General features: G+C 51.6%; 4 protein-coding genes across 4 annotated transcripts; 1 reads left to right on the forward strand and 3 right to left on the reverse strand.

The window, feature by feature from the left end:
- Positions 1–403: 403 nt before the first annotated feature.
- Positions 404–1,310, reverse strand: N7539_002657 (mitochondrial import receptor subunit TOM22; the record flags this gene model as incomplete). Its single annotated transcript, XM_056932260.1, has 3 exons — positions 404–457; positions 661–956; positions 1,205–1,310. The coding sequence occupies 3 exons, from the start codon at positions 1,308–1,310 to the stop codon at positions 404–406; spliced, it is 456 nt and encodes a 151-aa protein (XP_056792219.1).
- A 448-nt stretch (positions 1,311–1,758) lies between these two features.
- N7539_002658 (mitochondrial-processing protease subunit alpha) lies at positions 1,759–3,584 on the reverse strand (the record flags this gene model as incomplete). Its single annotated transcript, XM_056932261.1, has 2 exons — positions 1,759–3,408; positions 3,483–3,584. 2 exons carry the CDS (start codon positions 3,582–3,584, stop codon positions 1,759–1,761), a joined length of 1,752 nt encoding a protein of 583 aa, XP_056792220.1.
- Positions 3,585–3,949: 365 nt separating this feature from the next.
- On the reverse strand, positions 3,950–6,096 carry N7539_002659 (acetoacetate--CoA ligase family protein; the record flags this gene model as incomplete). The annotated part of the gene is made up of 2 exons (XM_056932262.1): positions 3,950–5,800; positions 5,869–6,096. 2 exons carry the CDS (start codon positions 6,094–6,096, stop codon positions 3,950–3,952), a joined length of 2,079 nt encoding a protein of 692 aa, XP_056792221.1.
- A 3,906-nt stretch (positions 6,097–10,002) lies between these two features.
- lcb2 (putative serine palmitoyltransferase 2) lies at positions 10,003–12,027 on the forward strand (the record flags this gene model as incomplete). The annotated part of the gene is made up of 1 exon (XM_056932263.1): positions 10,003–12,027. The coding sequence occupies one exon, from the start codon at positions 10,003–10,005 to the stop codon at positions 12,025–12,027; it is 2,025 nt and encodes a 674-aa protein (XP_056792222.1).
- Positions 12,028–15,733: the final 3,706 nt, after the last annotated feature.

A 15,733-nucleotide genomic window follows, 5' to 3' on the forward strand; every position in this document is an offset into this window, starting at 1 on the left:
AGGGAAATTTAGTAAGATGTGTATACTCGTAGGACCGCAAAGCGAGAGTAAAACAGAGAGAAAAGATCATTGAGATTGTATAAATACATGCATGTATAAAATGCCAGAGCCAAATTTCAAAGGGAGGAAAGACATGTCAAGAAGTAAGGGAATAAGAAGATGGCGCGGCAACCTGAAGAAATATGCTTGGCTGACAGATTGGAATCATCCTGAGCTTTGATTCCAGGCAGCGTGGCCGAAAGGCATCCATGCAGATCGAAAGGTTTCATCATCCTGATATTCGAGCAAATACTCCGTTCACAATCGTGTTGTCGTCTGAACGATTGTCCAACAATTATATGATCGACTGTCAACTTGACTTAGGATGTTGCTCGTCGGTGTCATTCAACGAAGCATAATGAATTTACAGAGAAGCCTGGATCTCCTGCTTCTCAAGTTCGGAGCCGGGGGCGAGCATCTAGTGGAAGAGTGTTGAGTTAGCAGATGTTGACAACACATATGATGACTGCAGGATTCAGCGCCCCGCGGACCCATTTTTGGTACAACCGTCAAGACGCAGGAAACATGGGCTTGACCTGAACCAAGCGCTCTGTCTCCGCGCAGTACTCGGAAGTTCGGATAGAAAGAGACATGGTGTTCCAGAAATGGTTGCATTCATACCTCGTTGGCACCCTTAATCATGCCTTGTTCGCGCTCCATCTGGATATATTGCTCCTCCTCGGCGTAGGCCAGAGCCCAGGGCACACCAATGAGGAAAGCACTGGTGCTGATCACCCACAGAGCCTTTCCGCTGAATGACAAGCTGGACTTGGTGAGGGATGTGATGGAAGAAACGGAGTTGCTAACGGTGCGGCGCGCGCCGGGGGGGATGATATCTTTCAAGGCGACAATGCGGTCGTAGAGGGACTCGTCTTCGACTTCAAAGTCTTCCTCCTCGTCGTTGGAAATCTCGGAGTCTATTGGAATGGGTAACGAGAGTCAGACAATCAAGCAAAGTCAACGGCATGGCGGGAAGTCGATGGTGGTCGCAAGCACGGAGTTGCGGGTATTCCGGACCCCTGCACTTCCACTTGTAGCAATGGAGGTGCAAGCGATCCCTCGCAAATATAGGAGACTTCTGCGCCGAAGGCGAAAGAAATGTCGGATGGCGTGTCCGCGGGAATTGACCGGGTGGTGACACGGTGTATGCCTCAATCGTACTCACCGGTGTCAGTGTAGTCCTCGTCATCGGACATCAAGAGAGCGTCATTCTTAGTGGTGGAAGGCTTCTCTGCGAAGTGCTCATCCTCGACCTCAGTAAGCTTGACCATGATGGCGTTTGATTGAGTATAAACGTGGAAAGGGTGGGAGGAGTGGATGGAGTATCAAACAAATAGTACAGAGGTGTTGAATGATGGAAGGACGGGAGCGCGTGTTCGGGTGCTCCGACTTTTTTGCCGGGCAAAAGCGGCGAGCAAGCTTCCGTCCGCTGGGACGGGCGTGCGACATCATCGGCCGTTGGAGAGAACTCCTGCGCGAAGGACAGCACTCCGGTGGCCGTGAAATAACCAATCTATATATTTCTTCGTCTGTAAAGAAGTTGCGGGCATATTACAATGATTCATTTTTGACAGATTTTGTGTGTGGTGCTTTGTTCTATTATACAGGAGTGGCTACTTCGTCGTGCAGGAAAAGCTTTCCTGCCTTGCTGCAGCCAGGTGACACCTTAGTCTGAGAGAGCCCAGGGTTATCTTCTATGGACCGGGATGTGAGGTCCTCTTAACGACGGCCGAGTTTCCATCGCGAAATGCGGTCTTGAATCTCTTCCCAGGGGAAAGATCGAAGCTTGTAGCCTTCCAATTCACCCTCCTGCAGGACAACTGTGGGCTTACCAGTGCCCTGGCCCTTGTTCTGCACGTGGCCGCCGAAGACTTGACGAGCCACTCGGCGCAGGTCCTCAACTGTCAAGGCGTCGATTTGGTCGCACATCTCTCGTACACCGACCTTGCGGCCGTGCACTTGGACCTGACGGCCCAAATCCTCAAGCTCGACCATGCGGGATTCGAGATTCATCAGAAGCGAGGATCGCAACTGATTTTTGGCGCGGTTGACTTCTTGAATCTGAAGCGAAGTGTATCCAGAGTCCAGGGTCAAGGACTGCAGCTCGCGACACATGACCTCGAGCATGTCCGCTGTACGGGTTGGGCTGCACGAGGCAGAAATACCGAAAATGCCGCTATCGGTGTAGCTGTGATTGAATGCAACACAGCTCTCAACCCAGCCGTGTTGGTTCAGGACGTTGGTGTAGAGACGGGAATACATGCCCTTGCCTGGACCTCCAGCGGAGAAAGATCCGCCACCACCCAAGAGCGTTTGGAGTGTAGCAAGAGCGTAGATATCCGGAGAAGAGATGGGAAGAGCCTCGAAAGCGAGGTGGATGTGGCTCAGGCGGGGGAGCATTGGGTTCGCTGGAGGCGGGATTGGTGGAAGCGCGGTGAATCCACCTGTATAATGAGCAGGACGACGGAGATCCAAGGCCGATGGCTCGATCAGGGATGGGTCAAGAGGCGCGACGGGGGACTTCTTGTTTGCGGAGGAGAGGTTCTTGAGGAAGGGGAGCTTCGAGAGGAGGGAGGACTGCGTCTGCGGCGAGGCGGCCGGGCTGCTCACGGTTGACGAAGGCGTGAATTGCGGCACGGTAGGCACTTGTCCTTCCCTTGCTACGGGGGTAGAATCTGAAAGTGTAGTGTCAATCCCTTGACCTGACAGGACGGGACCGTCGCTCGGGTTCCGCGACTTCATGTCGCCGAAATACTGCTCCGCAAGTTTGACAGCATCTGCGTGAGCGACACCCGCGAAAGCGACGACCAAGCGGTCCGGATTAAAGAAGACCTCCCGGTAACGCTCAACGACCGCCTTATTGATCTCGCCCAGTCTCTCACTGGGGCACAGTAGAGGGTTTCCGAGGGTGTTGTCTTTATAGGCAGTCATGTGAACCAACTCCGGGAGGATCAGCTCCGGCTTGGCCCAAATCTCACCAATCTCGTACTCTGCGGTCGCGAGTTGCTGCAGCACCTCCTCCTCGGTGATTAGGGGGTCACGAATTGTTTCCGCCAACAGACCGAGTGTTGTGGGGACAGCGGAGTTGAAACTGGCAGACTGGTACATCAATGACTCGCGAGATGAGGCACATTGAATGTTACCTCCGAGGGATTCGATGACCTCGAGCATTTCATCCGCCGAACGCGCCTTGGTCGACTTGAAGGCAAGTCTGTCCATAATGTGGCTGACACCACGAAGACTAGGGTCTTCATAACGGGATCCGGCGTCAACGTAGACTCCAACGCCGGCAAAGGGTCCGGGTAATGATTCTGTTGCGACTCGAATACCGTTGGAGAGGGTAGTGATCTGATCAAGCTCGGCCGGGTCCTTATAGATACAACAAGACAGATGTTGTAAGCAGTGAGCACGAAAGGCAAATCATGAATCTCGAAATTGCATACCTTTGCCGAATCATGGAGACTGGTAAAGCTTCTGGTCACGCTGCGTGGAACGCGTGTGATGGGCTTTGCGGACTCGATGGCCCGTAATGTGGATCGGCGCATGGTGGCTATACTTCAAGAAATGGGAAGAGAAGACCACCCGCTTCGAGTGTTTAGGGTACTTCCTTCAAAAGATGGATGATGCGGTAAAACAACGCCCGGCGATGGATGGATGCCGTCAAACCCAGCTACCCGCTCCGAGTCGCCGGCAGATGCGATTATCTAATCGTACGGTTCTGGCCCCGGAACGCATGGTTCAGGTCCACTCGGACGAAGGTGAGTTGATGTTAAATGGAGGCCTTGAGAGCACACGAGTGGCGTGTTAGATGATGAACGCAAATACTCCAGTTTAGGACCAAAATCTGCCCAAATTTGAATGTCATTATCTTGTGGCTGTACAACTATTCTAATTAGGGACCAATGCGTTACTAGGGATGCTCCAACGCCCAGTTGCGATACCAGTCCAAACAACCCGCATTTGCAACACTAGCACCAATTTTGATGTTCAATCCACAGAGAATTTGCTTGACCGCATTCTCGACCTTTTTGCCATTCGAAGTAACGGGTATCTCGGGGCAGATATCAATGACACCCGGGACGTGACGCGCACTGAGTTCTTTGCGGATCATGGCCTGAATCCGGGTTGAAAGAGCTTCCAAATCGGTGGGACATCCAGAGGCTAATTTCACGAAGAGAACAACCGTCTCATCGGTGTCAATCCCATCCCGCCTGCGGCCAATGCACAGAGAGTCCTCAACCTCATCGGCGAAGTGTTTCAACAGGACATTATAAATCTCGGCACTTCCAAAACGCACCCCAGATGGCTTGAGGACCCCGTCACTGCGGCCTAGCATGACAATGCCTCTTGTCTGAGGATTCAATCGGACAAAATCTCCATGGTGCCAGATCGACGGGCCAAAGACATCGAAGTAACTCTTTCGGTATTTCTCCATGCCAGTGGGTCCAGGAGGCCAGAACATGACCGGCTGCGCCGGGAATGGTGTTGTACAGACGAGATCCCCAGCCTCGCCAGAGTCGCTGATGTCGTTTCCAGCGTAATCAAAGACTGAGACGGCCATGCCGAGGGATCGGCATTGGATTTCGCCCTTGTGTACTGGAAGCATGGGGCACCCGGAGGCAAACAATGACAAGATGTCCGTTCCACCTGTGATGGAACCCAACATGATGTCGGGATGGATGGACTTGTAAATGTATTCGAATGTTGATGGGGCCAAGGGTGATCCTGTGCTGAAAATAGCTCTCAGTGTGTCGAGTGTGACAGGGCGGTGGGCATGCTTGCGCGGGTTCAAAGCCGCTTGCTCAAGCATTGACAGATACTTGGCTGAGGTCCCGAAATGGGTGATCTTCAGTTCATCGATGAGTCGAGGCATTGCCATTTCTCCACTGCCACCCTCAATGTCGAACGGTCGGAATGGGGAACCATCGTAGAGCACAATGGTGGCGCCGCTGGCCAATGCTGAGACCAGCCAGTGCCACATCATCCAAGTGGTGGTGGTAAAGTAAAAGAGTCGATCACCTGGTCGAATATCGCAGTGGAGAAGATGTTCCTTCTTGTGTTGGAGAAGTGTTCCCAGAGCGCCATGCACGATTGGCTTCGGAGCACCCGTCGTACCTGAGGAGTAAAGAATGTACACCGGGTGCTCCGGCTCGAGACTTGCAAACTCAAGTGGCGCACTCTCGTTGTGGACGGCGTTCTTAAATGACTCAAAAGTGACAGCTTTACCATTTGTCGGACTGACCCCGTGAAGGTCGAAGTCGACGGATTTCGCAATCTCAAACACTACTAGAAGCTCCAGATGTGGCAACTCGGAGGCAATTTCGCTGACCTTGGCATAAGATCCATGGATCTTGCCATTGTAAAGCGAAGCGTTGTCTGCAAAGAGAACCTTGGGCTCGATCTGTCTGAGACGCTCAAGAACAGCATGAACACCTGTGTCGGGAGAGACGCCGGTCCAGAACGCGCCTATCGAGGTCGAAGCAAGCATCACGACAACGGTGTTTGCGTGGTTGCCCACAAAACCCGCCACCCGGTCGCCCGATCTTAGGCCCGCCTCTTTAAGTGCGTTGGCACATCGACGAACACGTTCGCGGAGCTCCTTCCATGAGATGAATTCACGGCTCGCTTCTGTAGCCCCAATAATGGCAATAGAATCTTCACTCGGTGCACAGGCCGGGTATAGAAGATTTTCAGCGAAATTGAGGGTACTTCCCTCGAAGAATGCTGGCCTCGGAAACATTTGCTCTGTGGGTTTCAAGACCTGAACAAATTCTTAGTTTCGATGCTCAAGTATCACTTCCATCAGTGCACTGCATAATCAGCACTCACGCTCGTGTAAGGCTTGTGGGCCTGGATGTGTGTATATTGCCAGATTTCTTCCCAGAACTTGGCAGGCTCCGAAACACTCCATTTCCACAGAGAGTCATAGCTTTTCATGGTAAGACCATGTCTTTTATTCACCTTGGTCATGAAATCAAAGATGAGGGTCGACTCCGGAGACGAGGGCTTCCATAGCTCCTTCGTATCGGGCATGGTACCCACATCGATGAGCGGCATAGCGATGCGGTCGCTTCTAAAGTCTTTGTCGAAGAGAAACTCAATACGAAGCCCGATCTACCTGGTCCAGGGACAGTGGGAGAGCGAGGTTGGTTGCAGGCTTGTCGAAGGGAAGAAGATTTGTTGTTGATTAAGCCTTGCCACGGCAGGGGTAAAACTGGGGTATTATTATTCGGGGAAGGCGTGCCTGGTAGGGTACAACCCGATTGATATGCCGAGACAGAACATGGTTCTACCCCAACACTCTTTATCAGGGAGTATTGTTCCTCCTGGGCTCTGGTAGCACCGGGCCAAAGCGGAAAATGTTAGGGTGGACCCTTATTGGCAGGGAGATCGTCACAATATCTGAAAGCAATTCGCCCCAACAAGAAAACAAGCGCCGAATTCAGGGGCGGCATCAATCGGGTACTTTGCCGACGAATGTCCGCGTCCGCGGCTCTGCGGGTAGAGTCAGAAAACAGCACACCTCGACCGTATCGCGGCGGTCTCTCTTCTCTACAACACAGACCACTAAGAATGGTGAGTTGATGTGCTCTAGTGAGACCATGCAGTTCTACCCTCTTGTTGATGGTCTTTCTTTATATGAGATAGCTGCCACTTGACGCAGGCCCTAGTTATGACCATCTGCAAAAGATCCTCCGAGCGGGAATAAGGGCGGAACGGCGGGACTAAACGGTTTCTCTTGCCTCACATTTCAGGCAAGACGGTCTGGACCTTTCGGCCGTTTGCGTCTTTTGGGTCGTGTCCAATGCAACGGCGGGAGTTCTCTCATGATGTATTTGAGAACAATGCTAGAATAGCAATCCTTGGAGGTAACGAAGCAGAAACGCAGCTTCTGAATCAAGGCCTGTGATGCTATCGATTCCGTCATAGCCACATCCCTAGACACAACCTTTGCTACTTCTTGTACTGCTGACATCATTGCTCGTCTCCAAAACACCGAGGCCTCCTTCTTGGATATGTACAACACCACCACCACCGCTTTTTATGCCTGTGCTCGCTGATATCGGCCCACTGAAATATCAAAGTTGACAAGCCAGGCATATCGTAGATCTAATGTTCGAAGCCTTGACGATGGCTGCATTCTTTTCTGGTTCGGCTGAGAAGATCACTGCATGGCTCGATGCCCACCATACCCCTCAACATAGCCAGATCCAACATAGCCAGATCCATCGGTTGTCACTGGTCAGCACATGAAGTGGGCACGTAGGTAAGTTACAGCGCTGGAAGTATTGTTGCCTCTTCTGCGAAGACCTCGCATCGGAAGATTTCACGTGTGCTAGAATTATCTACAGAGTCTCGTCAGTCAAAGAGACAGGCTTGACAAGCCTTGTCTCCTTGTGACCCACTGAGTTGGCCGTCATCCATATGTACTAACAGTACTACTGTATGAATATCGTGTAAGGTATTCTTACGCGAGTAGCAGGCCTGGATCGATCGTGATCCGATGGGAACGCCACACTTTGGCGATCCTGCGCACTAACGTACCAGGCACCTACCTAAGCATACGTGACTACATAGGTGGTCTGAATGGAGGCTGTTGTTGAAATGCGCCACCTACTGTATACGAATGGCGACTACGACGACGTTGAATGTCGTGTGTAGTTGACGTACAGTGCATTACTATGCGAATCTGTGATATGATGGACCCAGATGCCCGAGTCAGTTTTTCAATGTTCCTGGGCAGTTTGTCAGACAGATACACTGACACAGTCCTCACGAAAGCACAATAACTTGCAGCAGCTGTCATACTACCACATGTACAGTAGCATCCATGTAAAGCCCCAAATTCAGCAAGATCACCTGCAATGGTATCCACTTGCTTTTCGTAGGCAGAAATCGCAGCCAGAAAATTGGAAAAATCATATAGTCATGCGTAAGCCTCAAGCCTACGTAGACCCCACGATAATTGAAGAACCGCGTCATGACTGAATGACGATTGACGAGTCGACGACTGGATGTTTCCATCAATTTAGTATTTGGGCAGCTCGGAGTCGGACATTCATCGGAGCCGATCGGTAAATCGCTCCAGCACCAAAATCAAGTCACTCCCGAATCCCGACAAGTGTGGCTTGATTGTACCTGCGTCGGCCTCGGGCGAGCGTGGAGTGTTAAGTGAAGTGCGTGCCCATATTGAAGGATTATTTATTTCGTATTTCGCAGATAGAATGAGACGAACACCTGTCTCTGTCAAACCGCACACTAGTCAGCCTTACATCCACCCTGGTTGATTGGATTCCTTCCTTGTCAAGAGCTGACAATGTAGGTAGTCCGTCCCAACAATTCTTGAGAATTACACTAATCTACCAGCCCTTGCATAACAGAGGAAGTACCTACCACCCCATCGATGAGCATGAGCATCTACACGTATAAACCTCACTACGCTGACATGGAGAAGCTATGTAAGCCAATATTGATTGACCGCGCTCTCCGAGTATAGGCGCAGGCAGGACTTCGCCCATGGAATGAACCTACATAGCATGTAAGGTAGTACGTACCTGAAAACCTCTAGCTCCTGTCTGACTGTTAAGTGTACACGGGTGTAGACTGCACACGACCCGACTGCAGAAGTGAAGGCTTTCGGGCATGTACAGCAAGAATGGAAGATCTACCCAGTTCTAAGACGAGTTCTGATATTCCCCAGTATTGCGAAATGTCCTGCTCGCTGCCACCAACTTAAAGAATTTAGGCCTTATCAGATGTATTTATCCCACAAGAGTCGAACTTCACAGCGTCAAAAGTGACATATACAAGAGAGCAAGTATGTGATTGTCGCAATCTCAGGAGACAGCTGATGAGCCCGTATCTAAAGAATAGGTAATATCTCCTGGCACACACAGCGAGGTCCAAGATACAGATTAAGCAGATCAGTGCAACCACCAAAGAAGTGGACACTAGAAGTAGACACTGGACCGACATCCCAAATCTAGATTGAGCTGAAGCACTGACATCCAGATTCAAGCTAAGTAATTAATGTACTTGGCTTGGAGGCGATCAGGTACAAGCAGGATCGCAAGAAGTGGGACCCTTGAAGTCTCATCCCGCAAAGGTGAGAACACAAGGGGAAGTGGAAAAGAAAAAGAAAAGGAAAAAGAAAAGGAAAAGGAAAAAGAAAAAGAAAAAAAAACTCTTCCAAGTTCCTCTCAGGTATTGATGTGTAATGTAACAGTCACAGCTGAGTCAGCTCCATCGAGTTCCCGCCCAGACTCTGCGTGGGACACTGTGGGTTAGTGGGTTTGCATTTGTTGTGCCTGTATCAGCCACGTTTGGTTTCGATACCAGGAGATTGGCATCCACATTGCATGATGATCGGGGCTCGTCTAGACTGGTGAGTGCTGACCTACGATCTCTCGCCGGCTCTCGCACCCCCTAACTATCCTTCTCATCCTCTTCCCCCTGTCGCGATACAGTCCTTGTTGAAGTGATTGCGATTGAGAGAGACGAGGTGACTGAATTGTCGCTTTTCTGGGCCCTGTGCCCTCTTCCTGCTGTCTACCATCAACTTTCCTCTTTCCACGTGCCAAAGCCACAACGGAAATTCCACGCCCTGCACCGGAGGTCTTCGGATCCGCTAATCGCGACGTCAACTTTAAGGTGCGTTCCAAGGAACCCTTATATGTTCTGAGCCCCTTCACTCTCCGTTTTCTTCTCGTACGTCCACGCTTGTGCCATCGACATCGACATCGACACCACTCTCGGCAAAATAAACGCCAATTATAGACCTGTGCTGTGTCCGTGTCGAGAATCAATTGCACTCCACTTACTAATACGACCTCCTTCCGCTTCTCAGCCCCATCATCGGCATCATCCATTTCGAGCCGCGGACGTAGACGTGTTTCCGACGGCCCTTTGCCCTCCAGCTTGTCGATAAGAAAACCCAGCTCTGCCTCGTGACTGCCTTCTGCGATGCATCGCCGGTTCAGCACCAATTCCTCCAACGACACCTCCTCGAGCCCACCGTCTTTCTCACCAACCACGGGAAAGGGCGCCCTTGCAACTAAAGCGCCCTCAACCAAGACGAATCGTTTTTCCCTCCTATTCTCATCCTCTCCTAAGAAACACGACAACCAGCCCTTGTCAACAGGCTCACAGTTCGCCGGAGCCAACAGTCACAGCAGCTCTCCGCCGATCAGTTCGGCATCTCTGTCTCTACCGACCATCTCGCTGTCAACTGCGATGGCGGATAATCCCGCGTCGGAGCAAATGCCGACTACTCTCTTTCAGCCTCCCTCTCCGGAGGAGGCACGCCGACAAGCGAAAGCCCATGCCCAATTCGGTGTCATTGGTCATCCAAGCCATCGTTACACCAGTCGACACCCTGGCGGTGACTTTCCTGAACCAGTGATGGACGAGCCTCCCTATTACTACCTTCTTACCACCTACATCAGCTACCTGATTCTCATTGCCTTCGGCCACGTTCGCGATTTCTTTGGCAAACGTTTCCGTGAAGAGAACTATCGACACTTGAAGCCTCGTGATGGTTACGGTGCGCTGAATAGCGACTTTGACAACTTCTACGTCCGTCGATTGAAACTGCGCATCAACGACTGCTTTGAGCGCCCTGTTACCGGCGTCCCCGGCCGTATGATCACTTTGATTGATCGCGCGACCGACGATCATAACGTGCACTTCCACCTGACGGGCACCTTCACTGACACCCTGAACCTGAGCTCGTACAACTACCTTGGCTTTGCCCAGTCTGAGGGTCCCTGTGCCGACAGTGCCGAAGAGACGGTTCGCAAGTACGGAATTTCCACCCCCAGCACACGCGCAGAGGGCGGAACTCAAGATCTTCACGTCGAGGTCGAGGATTTGATCGCTCGATTTGTGGGCAAGGAATCGTCCATGGTCTTCTCCATGGGCTTCGGTACTAATGCGACCGTCTTCCCTGCTTTGGTTGGTAAGGGTGATCTTCTGATCTCCGATGAGCTGAATCACGCTTCGATTCGTTTCGGTGCTCGACTCTCGGGTGCGTCCATTGCGATGTTCAAGCACAACGACATGAAGGACCTCGAGCTCAAGCTTCGTGAGGCCATCTCCCAGGGTCAACCCCGTACACACCGTCCATGGAAGAAGATCTTGGTGGTGGTAGAGGGTCTTTACTCCATGGAAGGCTCCATGTGCAATCTTCCTGGTCTCGTTGCCCTGAAGCATCGATACAAGTTCAATTTGTTTGTCGATGAGGCCCATTCCATTGGTGCCGTTGGCCCAGCTGGCCGCGGTGTCTGTGACTATTTCGGAATCGATACCGCTGAGGTTGATATTCTGATGGGTACCTTGACCAAATCCTTCGGTGCCAACGGCGGATATATTGCCGCGGACAAGGTTATGATCGACAAGCTTCGTGCCACCAATTCTGGCATTTTTTACAGCGAAGCCATTGCGCCCGCGGTCCTGATGCAGATCTCTTCCGCTCTCCGTATTATCAGCGGCGAACTCGTCCCCGGACAGGGCGAGGAGCGATTACAGCGATTGGCATTCAACTCCCGCTACCTGCGTCTTGGCCTGAAACGCCTCGGATTTATCGTCTATGGCCATGACGACTCACCCATCATCCCCGTGCTCCTCTTCAACCCTGCAAAGATGCCAGCATTCTCCCATGAGATGCTCCGACGCAAGATCTCCGTTGTGGTCGTTGGTTATCCCGCGACTCCATTGGTCTCATCCCGCGCGCGTTTCTGCGTCTCGGCTGCCCATACAAAGGAGGACTTGGATCGGGTGCTTGCGGCCTGTGATGAGATCGGCAACGTCTTGCAACTGAAGTTCTCTACCGGTATTGCTGGTGGCGCTATCCCACCCAACGAGCACTCGCCCGAAGTCAACGACAAGGATCGGGTAAGCTCACGCGGTGCCCAGCCCACACCCCCTCGTTGGCGCCTCGAGGACGTCATCCGTCGCGGAGTCGAGGATGTCAAATCGCCCTTGTTCTAGGTCGCATGTCCATATAGTACTCATTCCTCTTTGAGGTGACATGGTCTCGACACCGGTGTCTCTCATGGACTGTTGAAATGTTCTTGAAGTGTAGAGCCCAGGCCCAGTCAATGCTGGTCACGTCGGGCCCCAGGGTCTTCTTTCCTTTGCACTTCATCGCTCTCTTGCCCAACCCCTGGATCTGCCTGGTCGTTGCACGTGTGTCAGGCTGGCCACTGTCCCTCCCACACAGGGCACTCCATGGTGTTGTCTGGTTGGTCGAGAAGAGCTGAGAGTTCATCAATTGACTCTGGCAGAGAAGGAAGCAAGGCAACGCACGCAATTTCCGTCATGACTGTTTTTGAAGCACGCTGAAGTAATGAAAAAAAAGGCCCCTTGTTCAGTGTTCGTTCACGTGTTTGTCACTGGTGTCTGTTTCCCGGAGTTCTCTGCTTCCCACCTCCTCTCGTTGCATTGCGGGACTAATATTCATATGCACATTTTTGGTTCATGGAGAGGTTCTCTGGCATGGCTCGTTTGGCTCTGTGCTTGAGCTCGGGCGGAGTCGCTTGTCAAGGTTCATCTTACATTCCTTTGTACGGGCGCCCGAGACTTTTCGCTTTTACTTTCATCATCATTATCCACGGCGCTCGCATTCTTAATGTCGTGTTCCTATTCTTCATGGCACCGCCTCATCCCTGTGCCTCTTCCTATATATTTTTTATTCTTCTTGCTTTTTTCTTTCTTGCCAATCTTCCCCCTGCTGCGTTTCTGGCTCCTGGGTTAATACCCGCTCAGGAGGACAGGGTGGTGGATTGTGCTCGTACACTGGCGCTCCTGTTCCGTCTATGGGCCCTATCGGAGATACTGTGCCTCTTGCGAGGGTCACTGCACCACGACGGCAGGAGCTACCGATGTGTCTCGATGTACTACCTACTATCTTCTAATTACATGGATGAATGATTGAAATGCCTGTACCTTTGAGACAACCTTGCACGCCGTGTAGCTCACTCTGACCGAGTTTGAGTACTGAATAAGAGTCTATAATTGTGACCAGTCTTGATGTGTGGGAAGGCTACCTACATAATGTAGGTATGAGGGCAGTGACTCCGTGAGTCAGTCTGAGTCTACAGGTACAGACAGCTGGCAAAAGACTCAGCTCAGCCACGCTGTTCATCATGAACCCAAGTTGAACCCCGACAAAGACTTCATCAACGCAACGCTTGTGGAGCCACGCAAAAGTTGTTAGACCCGGCCTTCGCAAGAAGGTCGAGTATTCCAGCCGTCTCCAGCATACGGCTCCAGGATCCGACCCCCACTAATGTGTAGACGAGGAACTTCTGCGTGAAGCTGTATCTCTCTGTGTACTGTACAGTGTACAGTCTGCTGTTCTCAGTTCTGCGCCATTGAGTTCAAGTCGGGCAGCTCCTTTTCATTCCACAAGGAGCAGGTAAGAAGTAACGAGGTTTGAGAAAGTAGAGAGAGGAATCAGCAATGGATCAAGCACCTATGGGAAAACGTGCTCGATCGCCCTTGCTCTGGGGAGTGGGACACGGGAGAAAATGTTGGAGATATCCATTTCAGCCATGAGGCATTTGCGATGACGTCGGGAGGAAGTGCTTCCAGACTCGCTCACGGCTGATCTTGGCCTTGGGCGGCACTCCCTGTGAAACGGCAGCAGTACAGAACTACAGATAGACGTTGTCTATCCTTGGAGTCATAGTAGTGATACTCCGCCTACCTTACTTGGCTGCTACAAGATAGGCCCGAGCATTCCAAGAGGGCGTCCCGTCCCACCACCTGCCGATCACATTGGGGGCCAAATACTATACAATCCGTGTACTACTGTACATACAGTGTACACATTTCCATGATACCGCTGTAATGCAGATCAGCACTCAAAATCAAAAGCTGCAAGATTGCACTGCGAGAGACAATCATCGGAACCCGGTGATGTGTCAACATAACTGGCATGGTGCTTATTGACAAATCCGCGTGTTCGAGGATCGCAGAAAGACATGGGTTATTTAGGGCTGGAAGTCACGGGATTCTCATTTTGAGCCAATGCCATCCCCCTGCAATTGCATGGGCTCGACGGAACAATCTGCGTGGCGGCGGCTCTGCCTTTTGAAATTACCGTCCACCGTCGGTAGTTTCCTTGTTGCTGGGAACTGAGATGCCGCTCATGTATGTGTGCGACCCTAGTGCAGCTGATCGCTGATCGGTGTGAGACGGAGGTGGGAGATGGAAGGATGTAAACCTACTGCAGCGTTGTGTAGGGACTGCGGAGTGAGTACTGGGCTCAGGTGGTTGACTGCTCAGTCTCAAAAGTATTGAGTCGGCAATCTGATTGATGTTGATGCAGGCGAACTTTGGCTTCTGAGTTGTTAAACATAGAAGGGCAATCCTCTTATTTCAGTCGGCTTGCTTGTACCCAAAATGGAAATGAATGTAATGTTCCAGATTGATTGAGGTGGACGCTGGACTCGACAGTAAACAGTAACACTAGACAGCCTCATCTCCATCTTTCAAAACGTCATCTCTGTTCCTTCCATGACTCTGAGTGGTAACCAAAAGATCGAAAAATGCCCCGTCCAGTCAGGTAACGAGCCGAATATCCTAAGACCAAGTCAGAGAGCATCAGAGCACTAAGCAGTTGATCATCAACTTCCCGTACCACTGCGCAGCTACTGTAAGTGTACAGTGTTGAGTGTTCAGGGTACACTTTCGAACGCTTCACCCCCAGCCGCGTCCAATTTACAGTTTCCACCACCAAACAAGCCTTGCCCGAATGTGGCATAGCCTCATGCCGACTATTCAGGCTTTTGCAACCATCCTTGCCCCTCCCCCTTCGTCGCCTCGCCCTGTTCGCAGTCTGGACCTCAACGCCTCCTACGAGTCTGTGCATTGTGCACTCCATGCGACGAGGCCAGGGCAGAAAATGACAGTCTCAAAGATCCACTTTGAACGAGGCTGAGAAGATGGGCGCCCCGTGGCTGCATACGCTGCACTCTGCAGCGACCTGAAGTCTTGACTACTGCAGTAGCCAGATACAGTGAGGTGGGAGTGAGCCAGCCCGCCGATGCGGCACAGTCTCCCAAAATCAGTGGTGAGGATGCAGAACATGTGAACAATGTCTATCTGCCCAGTCCCATTGGAAGAGTGGGTGAAATAATGATATACGCGCTGCTCTATTGTTAGTTGACTCGCCTCGTGCAGGAAGAGAGGTCCATCAGTCGACTCCAAGACCCACTCCCCGGCTAGTGGCAGCTGCAGACTGCGAAGACCGACGTCGAATGATTGATGGGCTGAGATGATGATGTTGGAGGATGTTCAACCGTAATTACTCCATCGGTCCTGGGCAGGGTGAATGCTAGGGTGAACTACTGCTCCTACTGCTCAGAAGACTGAATCGCCTGAGCCTCCCGCCTCTCATCTGCTTTCCCACCGAAGCTGGTACTCGAGTCTTGTTCTTCTTCCTGCAACTACTCGGATCATCGTCTCTCTGGAGGCTCTTGTCCTGAACGCCATCGAGGAAAGGATCTCGACGTTCTTTTTCTTGACCGTGATCAATCCCTTGTCACACGATAGTGAAAGACTTCACTACAACCTACCAACTTGCTTCTGGTATTCCAAAGTTCTCTGTCAACAGAGTCACTACTAAGAGCAAGCTGGCTGTCCACCAAATATCCACACTGAGGCAAAGCATCTGATCTGGAAAGTCGAA

This window comes from Penicillium diatomitis (assembly GCF_028827545.1).
Source record: "Penicillium diatomitis strain IBT 30728 chromosome Unknown utg000003l_segment0_segment0, whole genome shotgun sequence".
Taxonomy (NCBI): Eukaryota; Fungi; Ascomycota; class Eurotiomycetes; order Eurotiales; family Aspergillaceae; genus Penicillium; species Penicillium diatomitis.